At 32.8% G+C, this 16,572-nt stretch overlaps 1 protein-coding gene across 1 annotated transcript in view; it reads right to left on the minus strand.

Moving 5' to 3' along the window:
• The window catches only part of LOC138317450 (fibrocystin-L-like), a 69,741-nt gene extending 64,223 nt beyond the window's left edge, over window positions 1-5,518 (minus strand). Inside the window, exon 1 of the mRNA XM_069259125.1 lies at window positions 5,354-5,518. Within this exon, the coding sequence (XP_069115226.1) occupies window positions 5,354-5,417 (64 nt within the window). The 5' untranslated portion in view covers window positions 5,418-5,518. The remainder of the gene's footprint in view (window positions 1-5,353) is intronic.
• Window positions 5,519-16,572: the final 11,054 nt, after the last annotated feature.

Below are 16,572 nucleotides of genomic sequence, written 5' to 3' on the forward strand. Positions count from 1 at the left end.
AATTATTCAGGACATTATAACGGCAAAGGGTTAATAACCTGACCTTAACTAGCGCGGCATCCTTGAGTAGATCCGGGTCATCTTTTCACAGAAGCAGGTATCAGACACTTTCATTACATACTGTTAGCATGATTATTTAATGTAAATGGGTAAATATCCGCCAGGTCAACGTAAACATGTAAATAACTCAAAATCCATTCGGTCTCATAAACGCGATATGTGCGAGTGTCAGTGTACACTTGAATTTATCTCGCTGCAATAACAATTACGCTTTACCAAATGTAATCTTCGTACATTCATCTTCTATAACAATATCACACTTTGTGTGTCTTTGGTTGATACCCGGATTCTAGAAGGCCTTGGGTTGTGAAGGTAATGAAGGGTTTTTATCCTCTATTACAAATTGGAAGAGTCAAGACAGTTGATTTTACCATCCACAGTATCCACCCAGCTCGACTGTCAAAGTCTGATTGCAAGTATATTGTTAGTATGCAAAACTCCTTGTTTAAACATAATTATCATACACCATTCTAACATGATGCTAACAGTATATGCATGGTTCGAGTCTCTAGCGCCTTTAAACCGGTAAATGCCATTGGCAGATAATGAACGGAATAAAATGATTCATAAGTGAATGAATTGGTATAAAATTACACGAAATAAGTAGTTAAAATAACGATTAACTTTCTAAATGAGATTTTTATCATTTCACTGACTGACAATGATCATATCCATGAAATATTACCTTTTTAAAGAGACTTTACAATACTAGTGTACAAATTACCGGCATTTGTTTTCGTGATATGATATTATAAATGGGAATCATTTACACAGCGAGCCGAACTCCCTTCACGATTATACAGTAACATTTGAATAAACATAGCGCAATCATAAAATAAATGACTTGGTTAATTTTGAAAATATGAATTTCAAACTGTGCTTTTTGACTGCTTGGAGTAAATGGTTGATGTACTTAATTGAAAAGTATCCACGTATTTTATTTTAGAATCTCACAAATCTCAATTATAATTTAACCGGGACGCGCGGTATGGTTTTTTGATATTTTTATTTTTCTATTTTTTTTTTCAATTAAACTGGTAGATCCAAAATCGTATCATTTGTAGAATGTACACAACATTTTTGTTCCCCAAGAGATGAATTGTAAATATCAAATTAATGTTCTCTTTCGATGGCGATTATCTACATGTAGCATGTCGAATGTGTTGGTAAGTTGGAGACTTCACATATCTAATTTATATTTCATTGTTATTTCATTGTTATAAGTTTATAAGCAATAGTAATACATTTAGGAATAATAAATGATTACTAAACATTGCTGAAGTCAGGTCTTACACATCTCGTTTTATATAACATATATCATAGATATATCATTAAATATCATCCTTTTCTTAATTTTAGCATTTCTGTGTATTTTGATTAAGAAATACAAGCTTTTGTGACAGTGCCCCTGATCATCTGGACCGATTTCTACTGAATTGGATATTGTGATAGTTATATGTTAATCAAAGACGGCCTTCGCTCGTTTCTACCTCGACCCCAACTCTAACATGATATCATTATATCTGTATACATAAACCAATTGATGATATCCCTATGTCAACTCCTCTTTTTAATCAACTTACCTGTTAATTTATTTATATGAATTATATTTCTAAGTTGCATCAACTACTCAGTGTTGTAGTAGTGATATCACCTACTACTTCACGGTTCAACGGGTTCTACTCTGTGAATTGTAAAACAGCGAGATATTAAGCTATTATGTTTATGAAATTAACTAGGCATTAAGAAAATATCGTCTACCCATTTCAGTTAAATCCCCCATTCATTTCCTTGAGATTAAATTTTATATCATCTTTGCATTATTACCTATTCACTTGGGTAATATTACCATTACCAATAAATTGCATTCGCATTTCTTCGGGTAACATTTTTCGAGCGATAAAATTCTACATTAAAATAAACAAGATATATTTCTAAAGATATCACTTTTTATTCAAATAATGATACCTGTATCACGTAAGACTGAAACAGAATCAAGTTCAAAATGAGTCATATAAGTAGTACACCTTAACTGCTAGGCTTCCTCCTCACTTTCTCCCCTACCTGCGATATTGTGATACCTATGAAACTTAATCGTCGAGTTTTGTACACGTCGTCAACATGTGTACCTATAGGTAGTTACAGCGGGCGCATTCGTGATTGACAAGTTAAGGAGCGTTGATACACTTACCGGGGTATAGTAAAGTCTTTGTTGAGGATCGCGTACCTATCATAGTGGGTTTTTTGTTTAGGATCATTGACTTATTGACGCAGAATATGTACGTAAACAATGGGTATTCCATTACGACAATACAAAGATATTAAAAAATAACGTGTATCAGTTATAGATATCAATGAAACAAATATTCCATTATTGATGATGTTGGTATAAAATTGCAGTCTGAATGCGCAGACAATAGGTTTGTGTATTTAGGCCGGATCCGTAATGTCCATATGTAAACAAAGTAAGCTATTGCTGCACGAAGATGGATACATTTCAAAACATTTGGCACAAACTGGGTCGATTATTTCTAACAAAAAGGTTATGGTTGCTACACCATAAAATACAATGCTGACTTGTTGATTCATTAACTTTTTCTTTACCAGTCTGATAATAACACAAAATTTAAAGCGTACTTTGCTATATACCATATTTGGGATTTTGACGTTATCTATTACCTACAAATTAGAACGTGCGATAATAACATATCAGTGTAGTTATCACGTAATCGCCTATGTGTATACTGTATCCTACATTTGCTTTGTCCCATTTATACCTGTCACTCACAAATATCAGATGAAATGTCAAAATATACATGCAAGAGGAGTAACATTAAGTATTCAATGGATCGTATAGCTAAAAGACGAATTTTCTTTCTATAAATAATGAGTTAACTGACAATGTATTGTCATTATTATTTCAATCAATTTATGGAAAGTCAAAATCCGTTATTCTTTCACGCGGCTTATCAGTAAAATGTCAGAGATATTGATATGATAGATATTTTTTTGGATACTAAAAAATACAATTTACAACATTTTGCAATGACAAACATATATTTCCACTGTTAAGTCAGCTGCGGTACACGGAGAACCGGATACAATGATTTACAGCTGTTATGACACCTGTCATTGGGATGTATAACAAATCAGTTTCTTGTCATTGTATTGATGCCGAAGACGTTGGTGACACTAAAAAGTATATGACATAGTCAATATCGTTAAAACAAACAACGTATCGTTCAACACAATTTCCGCTTCTTCCTGTCCCTCCCTTCCGTCCCAGTTCAAGGTGGACAGCGATATTGTCTGTCTCTTTACTCTTTCATAGTCTGATACATTATAAAAAAATTGCCATACTGAGTGTCAATATATAATACTAAAAAAGTTATTCGTGTAAAAAGTATATTCGGGACTTATTGTCACCGACTCAAGTGCAGTAGATCTAAACTGAAACACAAATTTATTCGGTAACCTAAATCATTAATTTTGACTCTATCTTCAGTTTGGGGAGTCTTGAGCACTTACTATCTAGTCACCAAGGCTCACAAGGATACTTAAATATTGATATGATTATTCTAAACATAAATACAAAAACATGATATTATTTAGTCATAATTAGTGTTTCATAACTCTGTAATGCTTAATAAACGAAGACACATCTTCAATGACGTGACATTAATTAACAATACGGAGCAAGTTATATTAAGTAGAAAAAATCAGTCGGATGTCACGTGATAGCGTGTCATAAAACTTAAATGGTCAACAATAGCCCTTTATTAAAACGTAAAGTGGTTTGAAATTGCCATTAAAAGTTTACTAGACAGCGGTCTGCTTCAACCGAGTACGTGACGAACAAACAAATAAAAAATCAGGTTCAAAGGTGCTATACTTAATTTGTTGTAGTCTGTTACAGTTTATTGTCTGACACACTAAGGCCAGGCAAGGTCAGGATGTAGATTAACTTGGTCGAGTACACTTGGACAAAGTTTTATCCTAAACTGAAAAGTCAGTATGCGCGTGAAGCTTGTTGCGCAACAGATTCATGTGTTTCAGTAATGTAACATACAACAGTTTAAAAAGGAAAGTTATTATCATACCACAAAAATGAATTTTGAATGTATGCGTCATTTTAGCAGCGGTAATTAATGATCACGATTAAAACTGAACAAATTGGTTTTAAAAACTTCGAGCATTCTTCAAAATTAATCACATTTAAATGAAGTAGGCGTTTATTTTTAGACAGTGCTCCACACAACAGTAGCTAATCACACATTTTACATCTACCTCTTTATATGTGTGCTCCAAACAACAAAATATATAGCTCTTCGTTCTGTTTTGATATTCTAGAATCTAAGTCTAGAATTCAGGGACGATCCCCTGGTATACCAATACTCTTGAATGCTCCATCGCCGACCAATGGCATTTTTTCTCAAAAAAATAGGAACAGAAGAATTTGAATTTTTCTTCACTTCCAAATTATTCAAACGTTTGAGCGTCTTATTTTAATTCAAGATAAATAAAGCCTATGGCAATATGCCCTATATGGAATTCAGTACTGATTTTACATGCACCAAAAGCAAAATGAATCATTTGATATGCATTTAAGTTAAATATTTGAGTAAATTAGACACATATAAACACGATTATAATCAGTTACTGTTTAAATGATGGGTGTCGTTTGTGCTCGGCGGTAGAACCTCTTTAATGTTTCAAAAATGCAAAATTCGATATTTATATTTTATTCGTCTTCCTTGCACATCTTCGTAATCTCTTTGGTCTACACTTACTTTACTATAGCACAGCCACCCTGTTATTGTCTGAAGACTCGAGTAAACACCAGTATAAATTAATCAGAGACTAGGTTGTATATAGTCCTATTACCCGACCGTCAGATGTTGCGATCGCGTGCAGCTAAAACGCTATCGATGTATCTTTCACTACACACCGAGGTTTTCGTATCGACTTATACATATACTATAACAATGGTTGCTCTACTACTTGATTTTAGTTTTTGTTTTGTTCCTATAAGAATATTTAAACCAGGATTACGCATTGCGTTATGCATCCCTTTTAAATGTCTTCATCAAAACTGTATTTGACATTATGACATCTTGTTTATGGCCAATGAAGGAATATGTTCATTTTAAAAACGTTTAATATCATATGTAACCCTGTAAAACGCCTCTAAAACATCTTCATAGAAACGAATATTGTTAAATATAGGATGAGATGCTGTTGAATGCATATAATGCAATAAATACAGATACTATAAAAGGTAAAGGTCACTTACCTGAAAACCTGACCAGAAGCAAGACAGCGGCAACGCACAGAAATACCCGATCGCCGCACGCCATTCCACACTTTAGGTCAATTTTAGTTCATTTGGGCAAGAAACATGTGTCATTTACCAGGTGTATATAAGCATGTTACATCGAGGTGTGTGACCTACCGCCCCACTGTACCCGTGTTCTATAGTAGATACAACCAATCGGAACACTTGATACAATAGACTCTACACCAATCAACAGTGACCTGTCATTACAATGGTCACAGTTGAATAGTTTCGTATCCTCCTGTAGTTCTACACGCGGATGAGTATACAAAAAAAAATCAGCGATGCAAAACAAGACATAGGCTTAACGTTTACTGAATGTAACCTTAGTCTGTTCGATCGAAGATGATCAATCACGAAATCGAATCAATTATGGATGTCGCTCTTTTTAGAAGATGCAATATGAGTTGGCACTTTTGAAATCCACGGCATATGCGTTGCAACATTGTATTTAGTCTTGTCGGCAAGCATTTTTTCTTTATAAAAAAGAGATCATAATTTGTCCATAGCATCATGGGTTTTATAATTACACCAATCATCTCAGAATATGAGTTTTGGCTTTAAAAAAGTAGGAATTAATATTCAAACTTTCCCTTCTTATAAACATGCTATGTCTATCTGGTGTACATCTGTCATTATCACTTTTGATCTGTTATACTATTGCGAACTTCGTTTAATGTCATAGTATCAGAGATGACAATACCCATTTATGGTAACTAAATGATTAACTGTTCCTGTCAAACAAATGCTCGATCTGGTATTACAGATGTAAACTGTTACTGATTCAACGACTGCTGTCCCATTTGTTATCGTTGGTTTTGAAAATGTCGTTATATTGTTTTATTGATTTCTGATCTGCGATTTTTCACCTTTACCTTATATGATGTTCATAAATGTCCCAAATACCAAACCCATTTGAACATAACTTTGAGGTGTTAGGGCAAAACGGTGAAACGTATACCTTTGAACACGACTCATTATCAATTTATTTTCGATTTGAGTAGAAAGCGCTAAAAATAAAGACGTTCTTGTGGTCTAGTTACTATCCTTTAATTAAACCAATTAATTATTTGATAATTAAGATATGCGGTACATCGTATCCACGAACCCGTCACAAAGCGCCAGGTCAATGTAATTTTTTGCTGTTATTTACCCTACAAAAATTGTACCATGTCTTTGTCTGAAATCACAGCTAGGTAACAAGGCTATTTTTACTATTGATATATTACATGATTAGTTGTACTCTTCTGTCACATATAAAAAGTTTTTTTAATAAAAACGATTTTAAAGCTTCATTACTTGTGTTTGTACGGTTCGGATACAGATTTTGGTAGGCATTGTTTCAACTTAACTTGGTATACATTGTCACTGCTTATCATTGAAAAAAAATCTATTTTAAAGAATTTATATTTCTATGTTAGAAATCAAAAAGGTCACAAATTCATAACCCTAAAATACCCATCAGGATCCAGAAAAAACACGCACAACTGTGAATAAGTAGCTTCACTTCGATGTTTTCATATATTAACATTCACATTTTTCTTTCAGATTTCATCCCTCTCATTTCAAGTATTAATACAATTGAATACCTCAAACTATATATTTCATCAAATTATCCTAATTGACTGATCATGACAGTAGTTTTAACTATATTTGGCCTTATCATAGTACTAAGTAACGCAAAGCTCACAAAATGCCGGGATATTTCATTTTAACCCATGTGTAACTTTGTTTGTAACCGATCAATGGCGACGCAACAGTCCATATCAGGACTAGCCAGGCCGTCTCTACAATAACCATAGTGTAGCTTAAGGCAACGTTAAATACAGGCGTGTAGAGGTGAATTAACGGTAACTTATATAGAACTATACATGTATTACAATGCAAATAATTTAATTAAAAAGTAAACTTACAAAATAAAAAGACACAAATTATACAATGCCATCTTAATCATAGAGTCTAAGACCCCCAGTGTCTGCCTTAAAGGTAGGGCGTTAGAGTTGTTCCTACTGCCCCAAAAGCAGTGTAAAAAGCGACTTTAGGGATGTTTTCTCTTCTTTTGTACTGAACTTTTTCTCTTTAGCCCTATCTAGACGCCGCTTCACGATTGACCTAGAGTTGAGCGTTCACGTTTGTGAGTAAGCCTTTGAATTCCATCTCTTGGCCGAGACACACCATAAGCGATAGTGTTTTGTTCCTGCTTAGCGCTCAGCATAAGGGAGTGGGACGATTGGTTTATCCGTTTTCCGTATAATGTTACCGGGTGTGATGTGTTGTTCGATGTCTTTGGTGGCATGTTTCAGCGAGGTAGCACTATAAAAATACCACGGAACCTACTTTTAAATGTACAAGATGACACAACACGAATATACCACCGCATCCCACCGCATACCGACATATACACACAATGCAAACGGCAGTAAGATTGTCTGTTAGTGACACTGGTTGTTAACAACATTTTAATCCTAATAGATAATTTTTTTCAACAATCCTTGAACTGCGTTACAAGAACTGGCTGATTCGTGAACTGCAATTATTATAAAAGTTAAAACTATATTCATCCAAAAATGGAAATAAATAAAACGTAGGATATGATGAAAGCTGCTAATGCTTACGCTATAATACACTTCATCGTTTGAAACAGTCTAAACTAAAATAATTCAAACTGCAGTAATGCATCTTGCTGAACCGTAAAATGAATATTCTTTTCATCAATATTAAAATGATCTGGACCAATGCATTAATATTTTAATTTGCCAGTACTGAATGTTTTGAGTCCTACAAATATTCATGATTATTTTGTCTGTCGATACATCCGTATTGCACAACTTTCCATACGTATTAGGTATACATTTAAAAGCACGGAATAATTTCATTTTTTTTTATTTCTGAACGAAATGCCATTTCAACTATCAAATCAATATGAGAGTTTGATTTCTAATACGTTGGTGTCAGACAGTGTTACCAGTAATATTTGTTAAAGTGTCTATCTGGGCCTCTGTACACCAGATATCTTTTAGGAAATTACATTTAATAATTATGCGAGTTTTTTCGTCAGTGATATGTAATCAAGCATAATGGTATAATACACTTCCTGTACCACCCTTTATGTGCAAAACCAGAAACTTATTTACATACATATACCATTATACAATGTTGTTTATAATGTGGTAGCCATGGAAACTAATGACCAGGATGTTTTGTTGCAGGGGTTTCCAGTTACGTAAAACTGAGGGTAAAATAGGGAAAATATGAAATTTACCAAGAAATTGAAACCTGTCTGTATTATACTGATCATTGTTCGTGTTGACTGTTGATATCCTAACTCTAACTTGTTGGCACACTTGTAGGGTAAGCCGTAACTGAAGCTTGTATATCCTGTTGTTTTTAATGGCCACTCAAATCTTAAATCTTTATAGCCATGGTGTGAAAAGGGTGTGCTGACACCGTTTAAACATGTTTTTTAAATGTTGTGAATGCAAACATTTAAATACCGATAAAGTATACCCTAGTAAATTTATTTTTGTATAAATTTAGGAAATTTAATCAGCAATTTAAAACTCTTTTTTGGAAATTGATAGCCTGGTTCAGTGCAGTTTTTTCTTATTTCATAAGGAACTAAATATTCAGCGCAGTTTCTTCTATTATTACAAAAGAACTAAATATTAATATCCATATTCCAAGCCTATCACCATTGGGATTTAGTGTCACCTTTTTTATATTTTGATTTGTGTAATTAAACATATTGTATCATTAGAAAGGATATCCTTGGATTAGATATTAATTACAAAACTCAGAACTGTGTCTCCGTGCGATAGAGGGATTTCGGCTTAGCAGGAATAGTTGACGTAATTGTAAGTCAGTGGAACATATTTACGTTTCAGTTATGGACTTTATCAATTATTATTTTCAGTAATGAAAATACACAAATTAATATTGAAACATGATCGAATTGTATTATTTTTGAATTGATTAGAAAGTTATTTGAAGTAGACTTTAGGACCTTTTTGACCAAAATTTAGTTTTTAACAATATTGATCAGTTTTACGATCGTTTCAATTTGAAATTGTTTCCTAACTTGAAAGCACAATAACCGAAATGATTGAAGGATTTATATTCGTATTTTTAGACGTAAAGTCATGAAAAGGAACAACGAATGTATCAAAAACGTGTGTAGGGATTGATAAATGAATAAGTGTGAAAAACATTAGGCCGAAGGATTAAAAAATACTTAATTCATTAGTAAATTTGTGAGGATCATAAAAAATACATACCGAAATACCATCAAAATAAACGAAGGTATTTCAAAGGGAAAAAATGCAAATATGATAAAAGTACGACTTATTTGTTTTCCAACAATTGTTATGACAATGTTTGTTAATATCTACCAGTAAACAATTCAGGTTTATTTGATTTTAGCGATACTGTGACAGTCACGCCGCCATCCTGTTCTAAAAACTAAATGTTAATGTTTTTATCCATTACACGTTGATCGATAGCACATATTTAGATCAGTGACATTTTATCTCAACAGGTTCCGTTTATCAGCTTACTTAGATATACATTGAATAATTTAATGTGACCCGTCTCAAGATCAATACTTTTTAATTTCGGTTTACGATCCATGTGAATCCATAAACTTCCCATTGACATTGGAATATTGACAAGTTTTATAAGTGTTTTATTGGTTTATGACTTTGATATTTATACGTAATGAAATAAAGATCAAGTCGACACACGCCTCAATACACGCCCCGGGTGACAGTAATAAACGCCAGAGAAGTAATTAAAAGCATAGTTAATGTCAATTTAAGACAAAAATGTGTCAAAAATTGCCATTAACATACCGAAAACATTAGTTTCTTCAGTCTTTGTCCATATGTACTGGTTTAAAACTTTCATTTTGACGTGACTAAAACATTACTATTTATGATATATGTTTGAAAATTTTGTTGAATTATCAAACTGAACACAAAAATTGAAAACTGATACTAGATACTGGTAAGATACAATAATCATTTTTTCAAGTGATTTTCATAATGCGCAATCGCATGTAGGTGATTTTTAATAGCATTGTAAAATCTTTATTTCCGTGTATTGTCATTAATATTTTCCTGTTCGTCATGTAACTTTACATCATGACCAATACGGCAATCATTTATCTTTTTATTTGAAATTTCCCCATTTCCCCTTTAAAAATATCGATTGATATCGTTCATGACTGTGCTATTTGCCGTCTTTAGATAAACATATCGTCAGGTAATATAAAAAGTTACCAAATTGACAGAATAATTGTTAAAGGGATGGATGAAACATCGAAAATTTTCCGATAAAGTCTAACATGAAATATTTGTGTGAATTTTAATTTTTGTCTTTTTTTGGGGGGTTGGTTGGTTGGGGTGTTGAAGCTTAGATTCGTAGATAGAAATATCCGTGACTAATCGACGAAGCAATAGTTATAATACTATAACAAAAATCGTTTAATGTTTTTGTATTGATGGTTTCACACCAATCACAAAAACTGCGTAACTGTTTATGTAATGAACAAATGATTAAAAACGATTTTGTCATTCCAAGTTGACATAGCTAGATAACTAAAAAGGTAAAAGTATGCTTCATCTTTCACTATATAGTGTCTCTTATGGACAACATTGTTGAAGCGCGTATACCAAAGATATCTTGTTTTATTTTGAATTAACACGTACAATCTGAATATGAAATGAAATTAAAATTGTTGTAATATTACATAAATTAAGAAGTATTTTTTTATTGGATTATAGAAAAACGTGTTTTTAAGACAATATATAGATTTGCTTTATCCGTTGGAAATCTAATTGTTTGGTCATGCTTGAATTCCACTCTCTGATCAGATTGTTGATATTCCCAATGGACGCAAACGAGGTGACCAACCGTAACAGAATATGTCAAGCCTTTATGCATTCACGTTTTGCGTCCGTAAACAAGTTCATTCGATTTACGTATGCATGAATAACACCTGAACTGTTACAAAACTGTTCTGTACTAAGAAAACCCGTTTCGGTCTCTTTATTTACCTTAGCACGAACTTAAAACTGTACGTGTTTCAGGTTACATGACCAACAATAAACAAACAATTACCCCACAAGTCTCAGTCATGTTTGTAAATATTTATCGGCAGTATTATAACGGTACCTTGGCAGACCTATTGTGACAAAGCTGACAGGTGTCTGATTTTTGTTTGTCTTTGGACCATGGTACGTCTAAGATGTATCGATAATGTAAAATCGGGCTATTTAACAAACAGGTTGAAATCAATTTCTTTCTTAAATATGACATAAATAGCCCGTGCCAATTCTGTCAACAATACATTATTTAAAAAATTAGAACAGTACTAACTAGATGATTAATCAAGTGAGACAGATCATTTAGAGGTCATAGTTAATTAATGTTAACTAGAGTTCATCACGAAAGCTTATGGAAAAAGCAATTAGTGCCACGTTATTTTAAAGTTCTAAAATCATTATCAGCATCATTATTATCATCATCAGCAGCAGCCGGTGTACATTAAGGACATTTTTGGTATTTTTTTTTAAATTTCATAATTGGTTTTTAATTTCAATCATATAATGAGAAAAGAAAATATGGTGGAATATATGCTCAGATGTAGTATCGCAGTGACAAATATTTTTTTGTATTTTTTCTTTTATTTTTAAAGAGATTTTACATGGGTACATAAAGCATTTACATTTGATATTCAATATTCATTATTTAAATCAAAATATTCATTTATAAACTTTGAATGTATCTAATATTGTAAACAAAGTTATTTACACGGGCTGCTAGATACAATGCACTCTCAAGGTGTTCATTGAAAAGACAAAGTTTACTCTCTCTGTAGATATATATATATGCATTATATATATTAATTAGTTATTACGTGTTTTCACATATATATAATCACTCGACTGAGTTATATCATTTCTGAAAAGGAGCCAAAAAATAGTTGCCATTGTAGTGACAAATATGTAGAAGAAGAACATGAAGAAGAACTGAGACTGAAAATAATCACTTTATCTAATATTAAGCACTTCTAAGAAGTGAAATATTATACTGAAAACGCAGCATTATTTTATTAAACAAACTTTTCTTTGCGAACGATTTACTTTCGTGAAATTCGCGATTCAAGTAATTTTGCGAATGAGCTTGCTTGTACATCATTGATTTTGATAGTAATTTCCGAACAATTTTAAATCCCTTCATGTTAATCTCCGCGAACTTGTTTTGAAATGGAAATCGCGAAATTCAGTAAAATCATAATTTATAGATTTTCGCATTTTCGCGGAAATTTAACTGCGCTAAAATAAGTTCGTTTACAGAATGCTGTTGATATTGTCATTTCCTTACAACAGATTATTTTCGCTCTCAGATATCTGTGACTAAGCCTAACGAATTTATTTCCTATTGATGAAGTGTTTTATATAGGTTGAGTGTGATGGTACTTGCAGTTATTTGATTCTTCAACCAAAATTTTGGAAATTTCCCCGGCTTCTGTTTAGTCGAAATTAGATATTGTCCGGTTTCAGTGGAAATGGGAATAAGTTGATTTGTATGCCAAATACAATGGAACCACTTCGGAATGGAAATGGAAAAATTACGTTGCCATAACGTAATACTGTAGAGGCTGCTAATTGGTCCAACAGTTTTTTACAAGTTGGCTAGAATTCAAATTTTTAATTTTTGAAAGTATCAAATAACAACTTATATATAACAAATGGCACGGAAACTTTAAAACAGCATATCCATTATAGTTGTTCATAGATCTAAGAATGACTTCAAAATGTCCACAATAAAAATCACAATAAACAAAGATATACCAGGTACTATTCATGAAATTTTATATTAAAAAAATGTAACTTTTAATCTTTGCTTGTGTAAATTAAACTACTGGCCAACTATCGATTGTAAAATATAAGGAACATTTAAAAAAAACAGTTAACGATATCAGAACCTTTAGAAATTAAAATAAGAATGTAAAAACACGTTTTTTAGCGCTGTATAACTTTTTCTTGATGCTTACGAGAACGCCTTGACGCTAACATATTGGGTTATCATAACTTGCTTCAATCTTTTTTATAGAAAAGATGTTAAACCCTCATGATTTTTTTTTTCAAAATCTAATACCAATCCCGCAATTTAATATACAATGTACTTCAAATGATTTATGTATCTTGCTTGAATATTTTGTGTATTGACAGAATTAACATATAACCTGACACTGGCAGGTGTTTATTTGACATTAAAGAATGTGTAAAGAAGTTTTATTGAAAATAGGAATGTAAAAACACGTTGTTTTAGCGCTGTATGACTTTTTTCTTGATGCTTACGAGAACACTTTGACGCTAACATATTGGGTTATCATAACATGCTTCAATTTTTTAAAGAAAAGATGTTAAACCCTCATGATTTATTTTTTCAAAATCTAATACCAATCCCGCAATTTAATATACAATGTACTTCAAATGATTTATTTATATTGCTTAAATATTTTGTGTATTGACAGAAATAATAAATGTCCTGACACTGGCAGGTGTTTATTTGACATTACAGAATGTGTAAAGAAGTTTTATTGACATAATTGATTGATCTTTATAGCCATAAATGACTTTGTAAATAACATAAATCTTGTTTCAAAAGAATTTTGATAAATAATTGATATTTCATTATTGACTTAATTGGCCTATCGCCATAAATAATTCTATATTTTACAAGGACCAAATCTATTTTGAACTCTCTTTAAAATCGATACCCACATTAAATACAATTAAAGACCGATAATTTTTTTTTCAAAATTTCCCCACTGATGTTTTTTCAATGTATCGTGTAATCATAAATATATGTAGCATAAAAATGTTAGACAGCTATTTCGGAGAATGTTTCGGATGATTACACGTAATTGCGAAATTTTAATTGAATTCAATCATCCGATAAAAGCAGGATGTCGATTTTTATACAGAAATACCGCTTGGCACTAATTTCACAACGTATATTTCAGTAAATAATGTTATTGACAAATTCAGAAAATTTTTAAACCTGATAATTACGACTACTTAATTCAATGTTAATGAATTAAGTATATATTCACGGCATTAGTCTTATCAAGTTTTTTGACATAAACAAGTTTGATGGCATTCATTGTCGATTAAGTTCAGGGCTATTCTTATTAGATAAAAAGAAGTTGAATGACTAACTCATAATATCCATTGTTATGAAATACAACTTTTACCCTATTCCTAAAATGAGATCTTCCAATGCGCAAGAATCATGTTTTCAATTTTAATGAAAATAGTTGCAATGAGAGGCATCCCTCGAGTCCTGACCTAAAACTTGATATTATGTGTATTTTGAATCGTGTTTTTTCTAGTTGCTTTTCTAATGTTTGTTACATATTTTTAACAATTTTTTCCTATCTTCGATACTTACACGTCTGTGGACCACGTTTTAGGAATAAGATTAAAGTTAGAATTAAATTAGGCTTTTTAAAAAAAACGCACCACAAATATCAAAAGGTGATTCAGTGTCAAATCCTTTCTCACTAGGATCAACTCCCACCATGGACACCTAACGAAGTGGGTGTCAGTCTTCACCGTAGGCATAGCAAACACTCGACAAGGATACCTAACTAAGTGGGTGTCAGCCTTCACTATAGACATAGCCAACACTCGACAAGAATACCTAACGAAGTGGGTGTCAGACTTCACCATAGGCATAGCCAACACTCGACAAGAATACCTAACGAAGTGGGTGTCAGCCGTCACCATAGGCATAGCCAACACTCGACAAGAATACCTAACGAAATGGGTGTCAGCCTTCACCATAGGCAAAACCAACACTCGACAAGGATACCTAACGAAGTGGGTGTCAGCCTTCATCATAGGTATAACCAACACTCGACAAGGATACCTAACGAAGTGGGTGTCAGCCTTCACCATAGGTATAGCCAACTCAAGGATCAACATGATCTATAGGTATAACGAAGGTGATAGGTGTCAACCATAGCCAACTCACAAGATACAAGTCAACCATCACCACAAGCATAGCCAATACTCGACAGCCAAAAATCTAACAGTTGGTTTGAACTATTCCTGCCCACGTACAAAACCTTTTGAAGATTCTATAAATTCCACGATTGCAAATTTTGTTCATCCTTTGTTTGTCGGCCCTGTATCTGTTTGATAAAATTTCGCAGGGTTTTGTGTGTCTGTCCATTTATCTCTCCGTCCGTCCATCTGTCTGTCTGTCTGTCCGTCTGTTATGAAATAACTGCTTTATTTCATGCCCCCTTCACATATTTTGTAAATATCCCACACATGTTCTACGCAGTCAAGTTATTGACATCAACAATTTATCTAACCTATAACCATTCTGTTCCGCCAATATCTCTCGGACCGTTGCCCATTGCCGTTACTCCACATTTTGTGTCACCTACATCAAATTTGTACACATGTCATATTCTAGATTTTTTGAAATCTAAATATTTCCACCAATATATTTAATACTAGGTTCTTTATATTAATTCATCTCTGTGACACCTACCGTAAAACCTAGAAGCCCAAGGCTAACAAATTAGTTTGACTCTAGGCAACCATTAGAGAAAGTTTGTCATTATAGTTTGAAGCCATCCTCCTTCAACCTTTTCTCCAGTCGTTGATTAGACAGTCTGTCGTCATTTCAGACGGAACAAATTGGTTCTAGACGTCATTATTAGAATATGCTCCCAAAACATTAACCTAAATGAAAATTACTTACCAGTTAGACCATGTTTTGTATATGTTTATTTATCAATTTTCTGTTTTCTGTAACGTCTCCTTCTTTTTATCTTTCATACAGATATGAATATCATTCTCTGATTTTTTTTCTATCCAAAAGGTACAAATAGTTCAGGTCTTTTGATGTCCATGTCATAGACCAATAGGCGTCATATGAAATGCATGCTGTGATGCATGCATTATGACATGTTATGGGTCATGTTTAGTGTTTGTACTGGGTACTGTTGTCCTTAAGGTTGATAGAGGTACAAGGTCGCACACGCCTCGATGGACTTTCAGCATAGTACCTGTCAGTAGAACAATATCTGTTGTTAACCTGATAAACAAAGATCATACCGGTCCTTTACTGGGGTATATTGTGACGAACCTATA

The sequence above is a fragment of the Argopecten irradians genome, chromosome 3, assembly GCF_041381155.1.
Source record: "Argopecten irradians isolate NY chromosome 3, Ai_NY, whole genome shotgun sequence".
NCBI classification, from domain to species: Eukaryota; Metazoa; Mollusca; class Bivalvia; order Pectinida; family Pectinidae; genus Argopecten; species Argopecten irradians.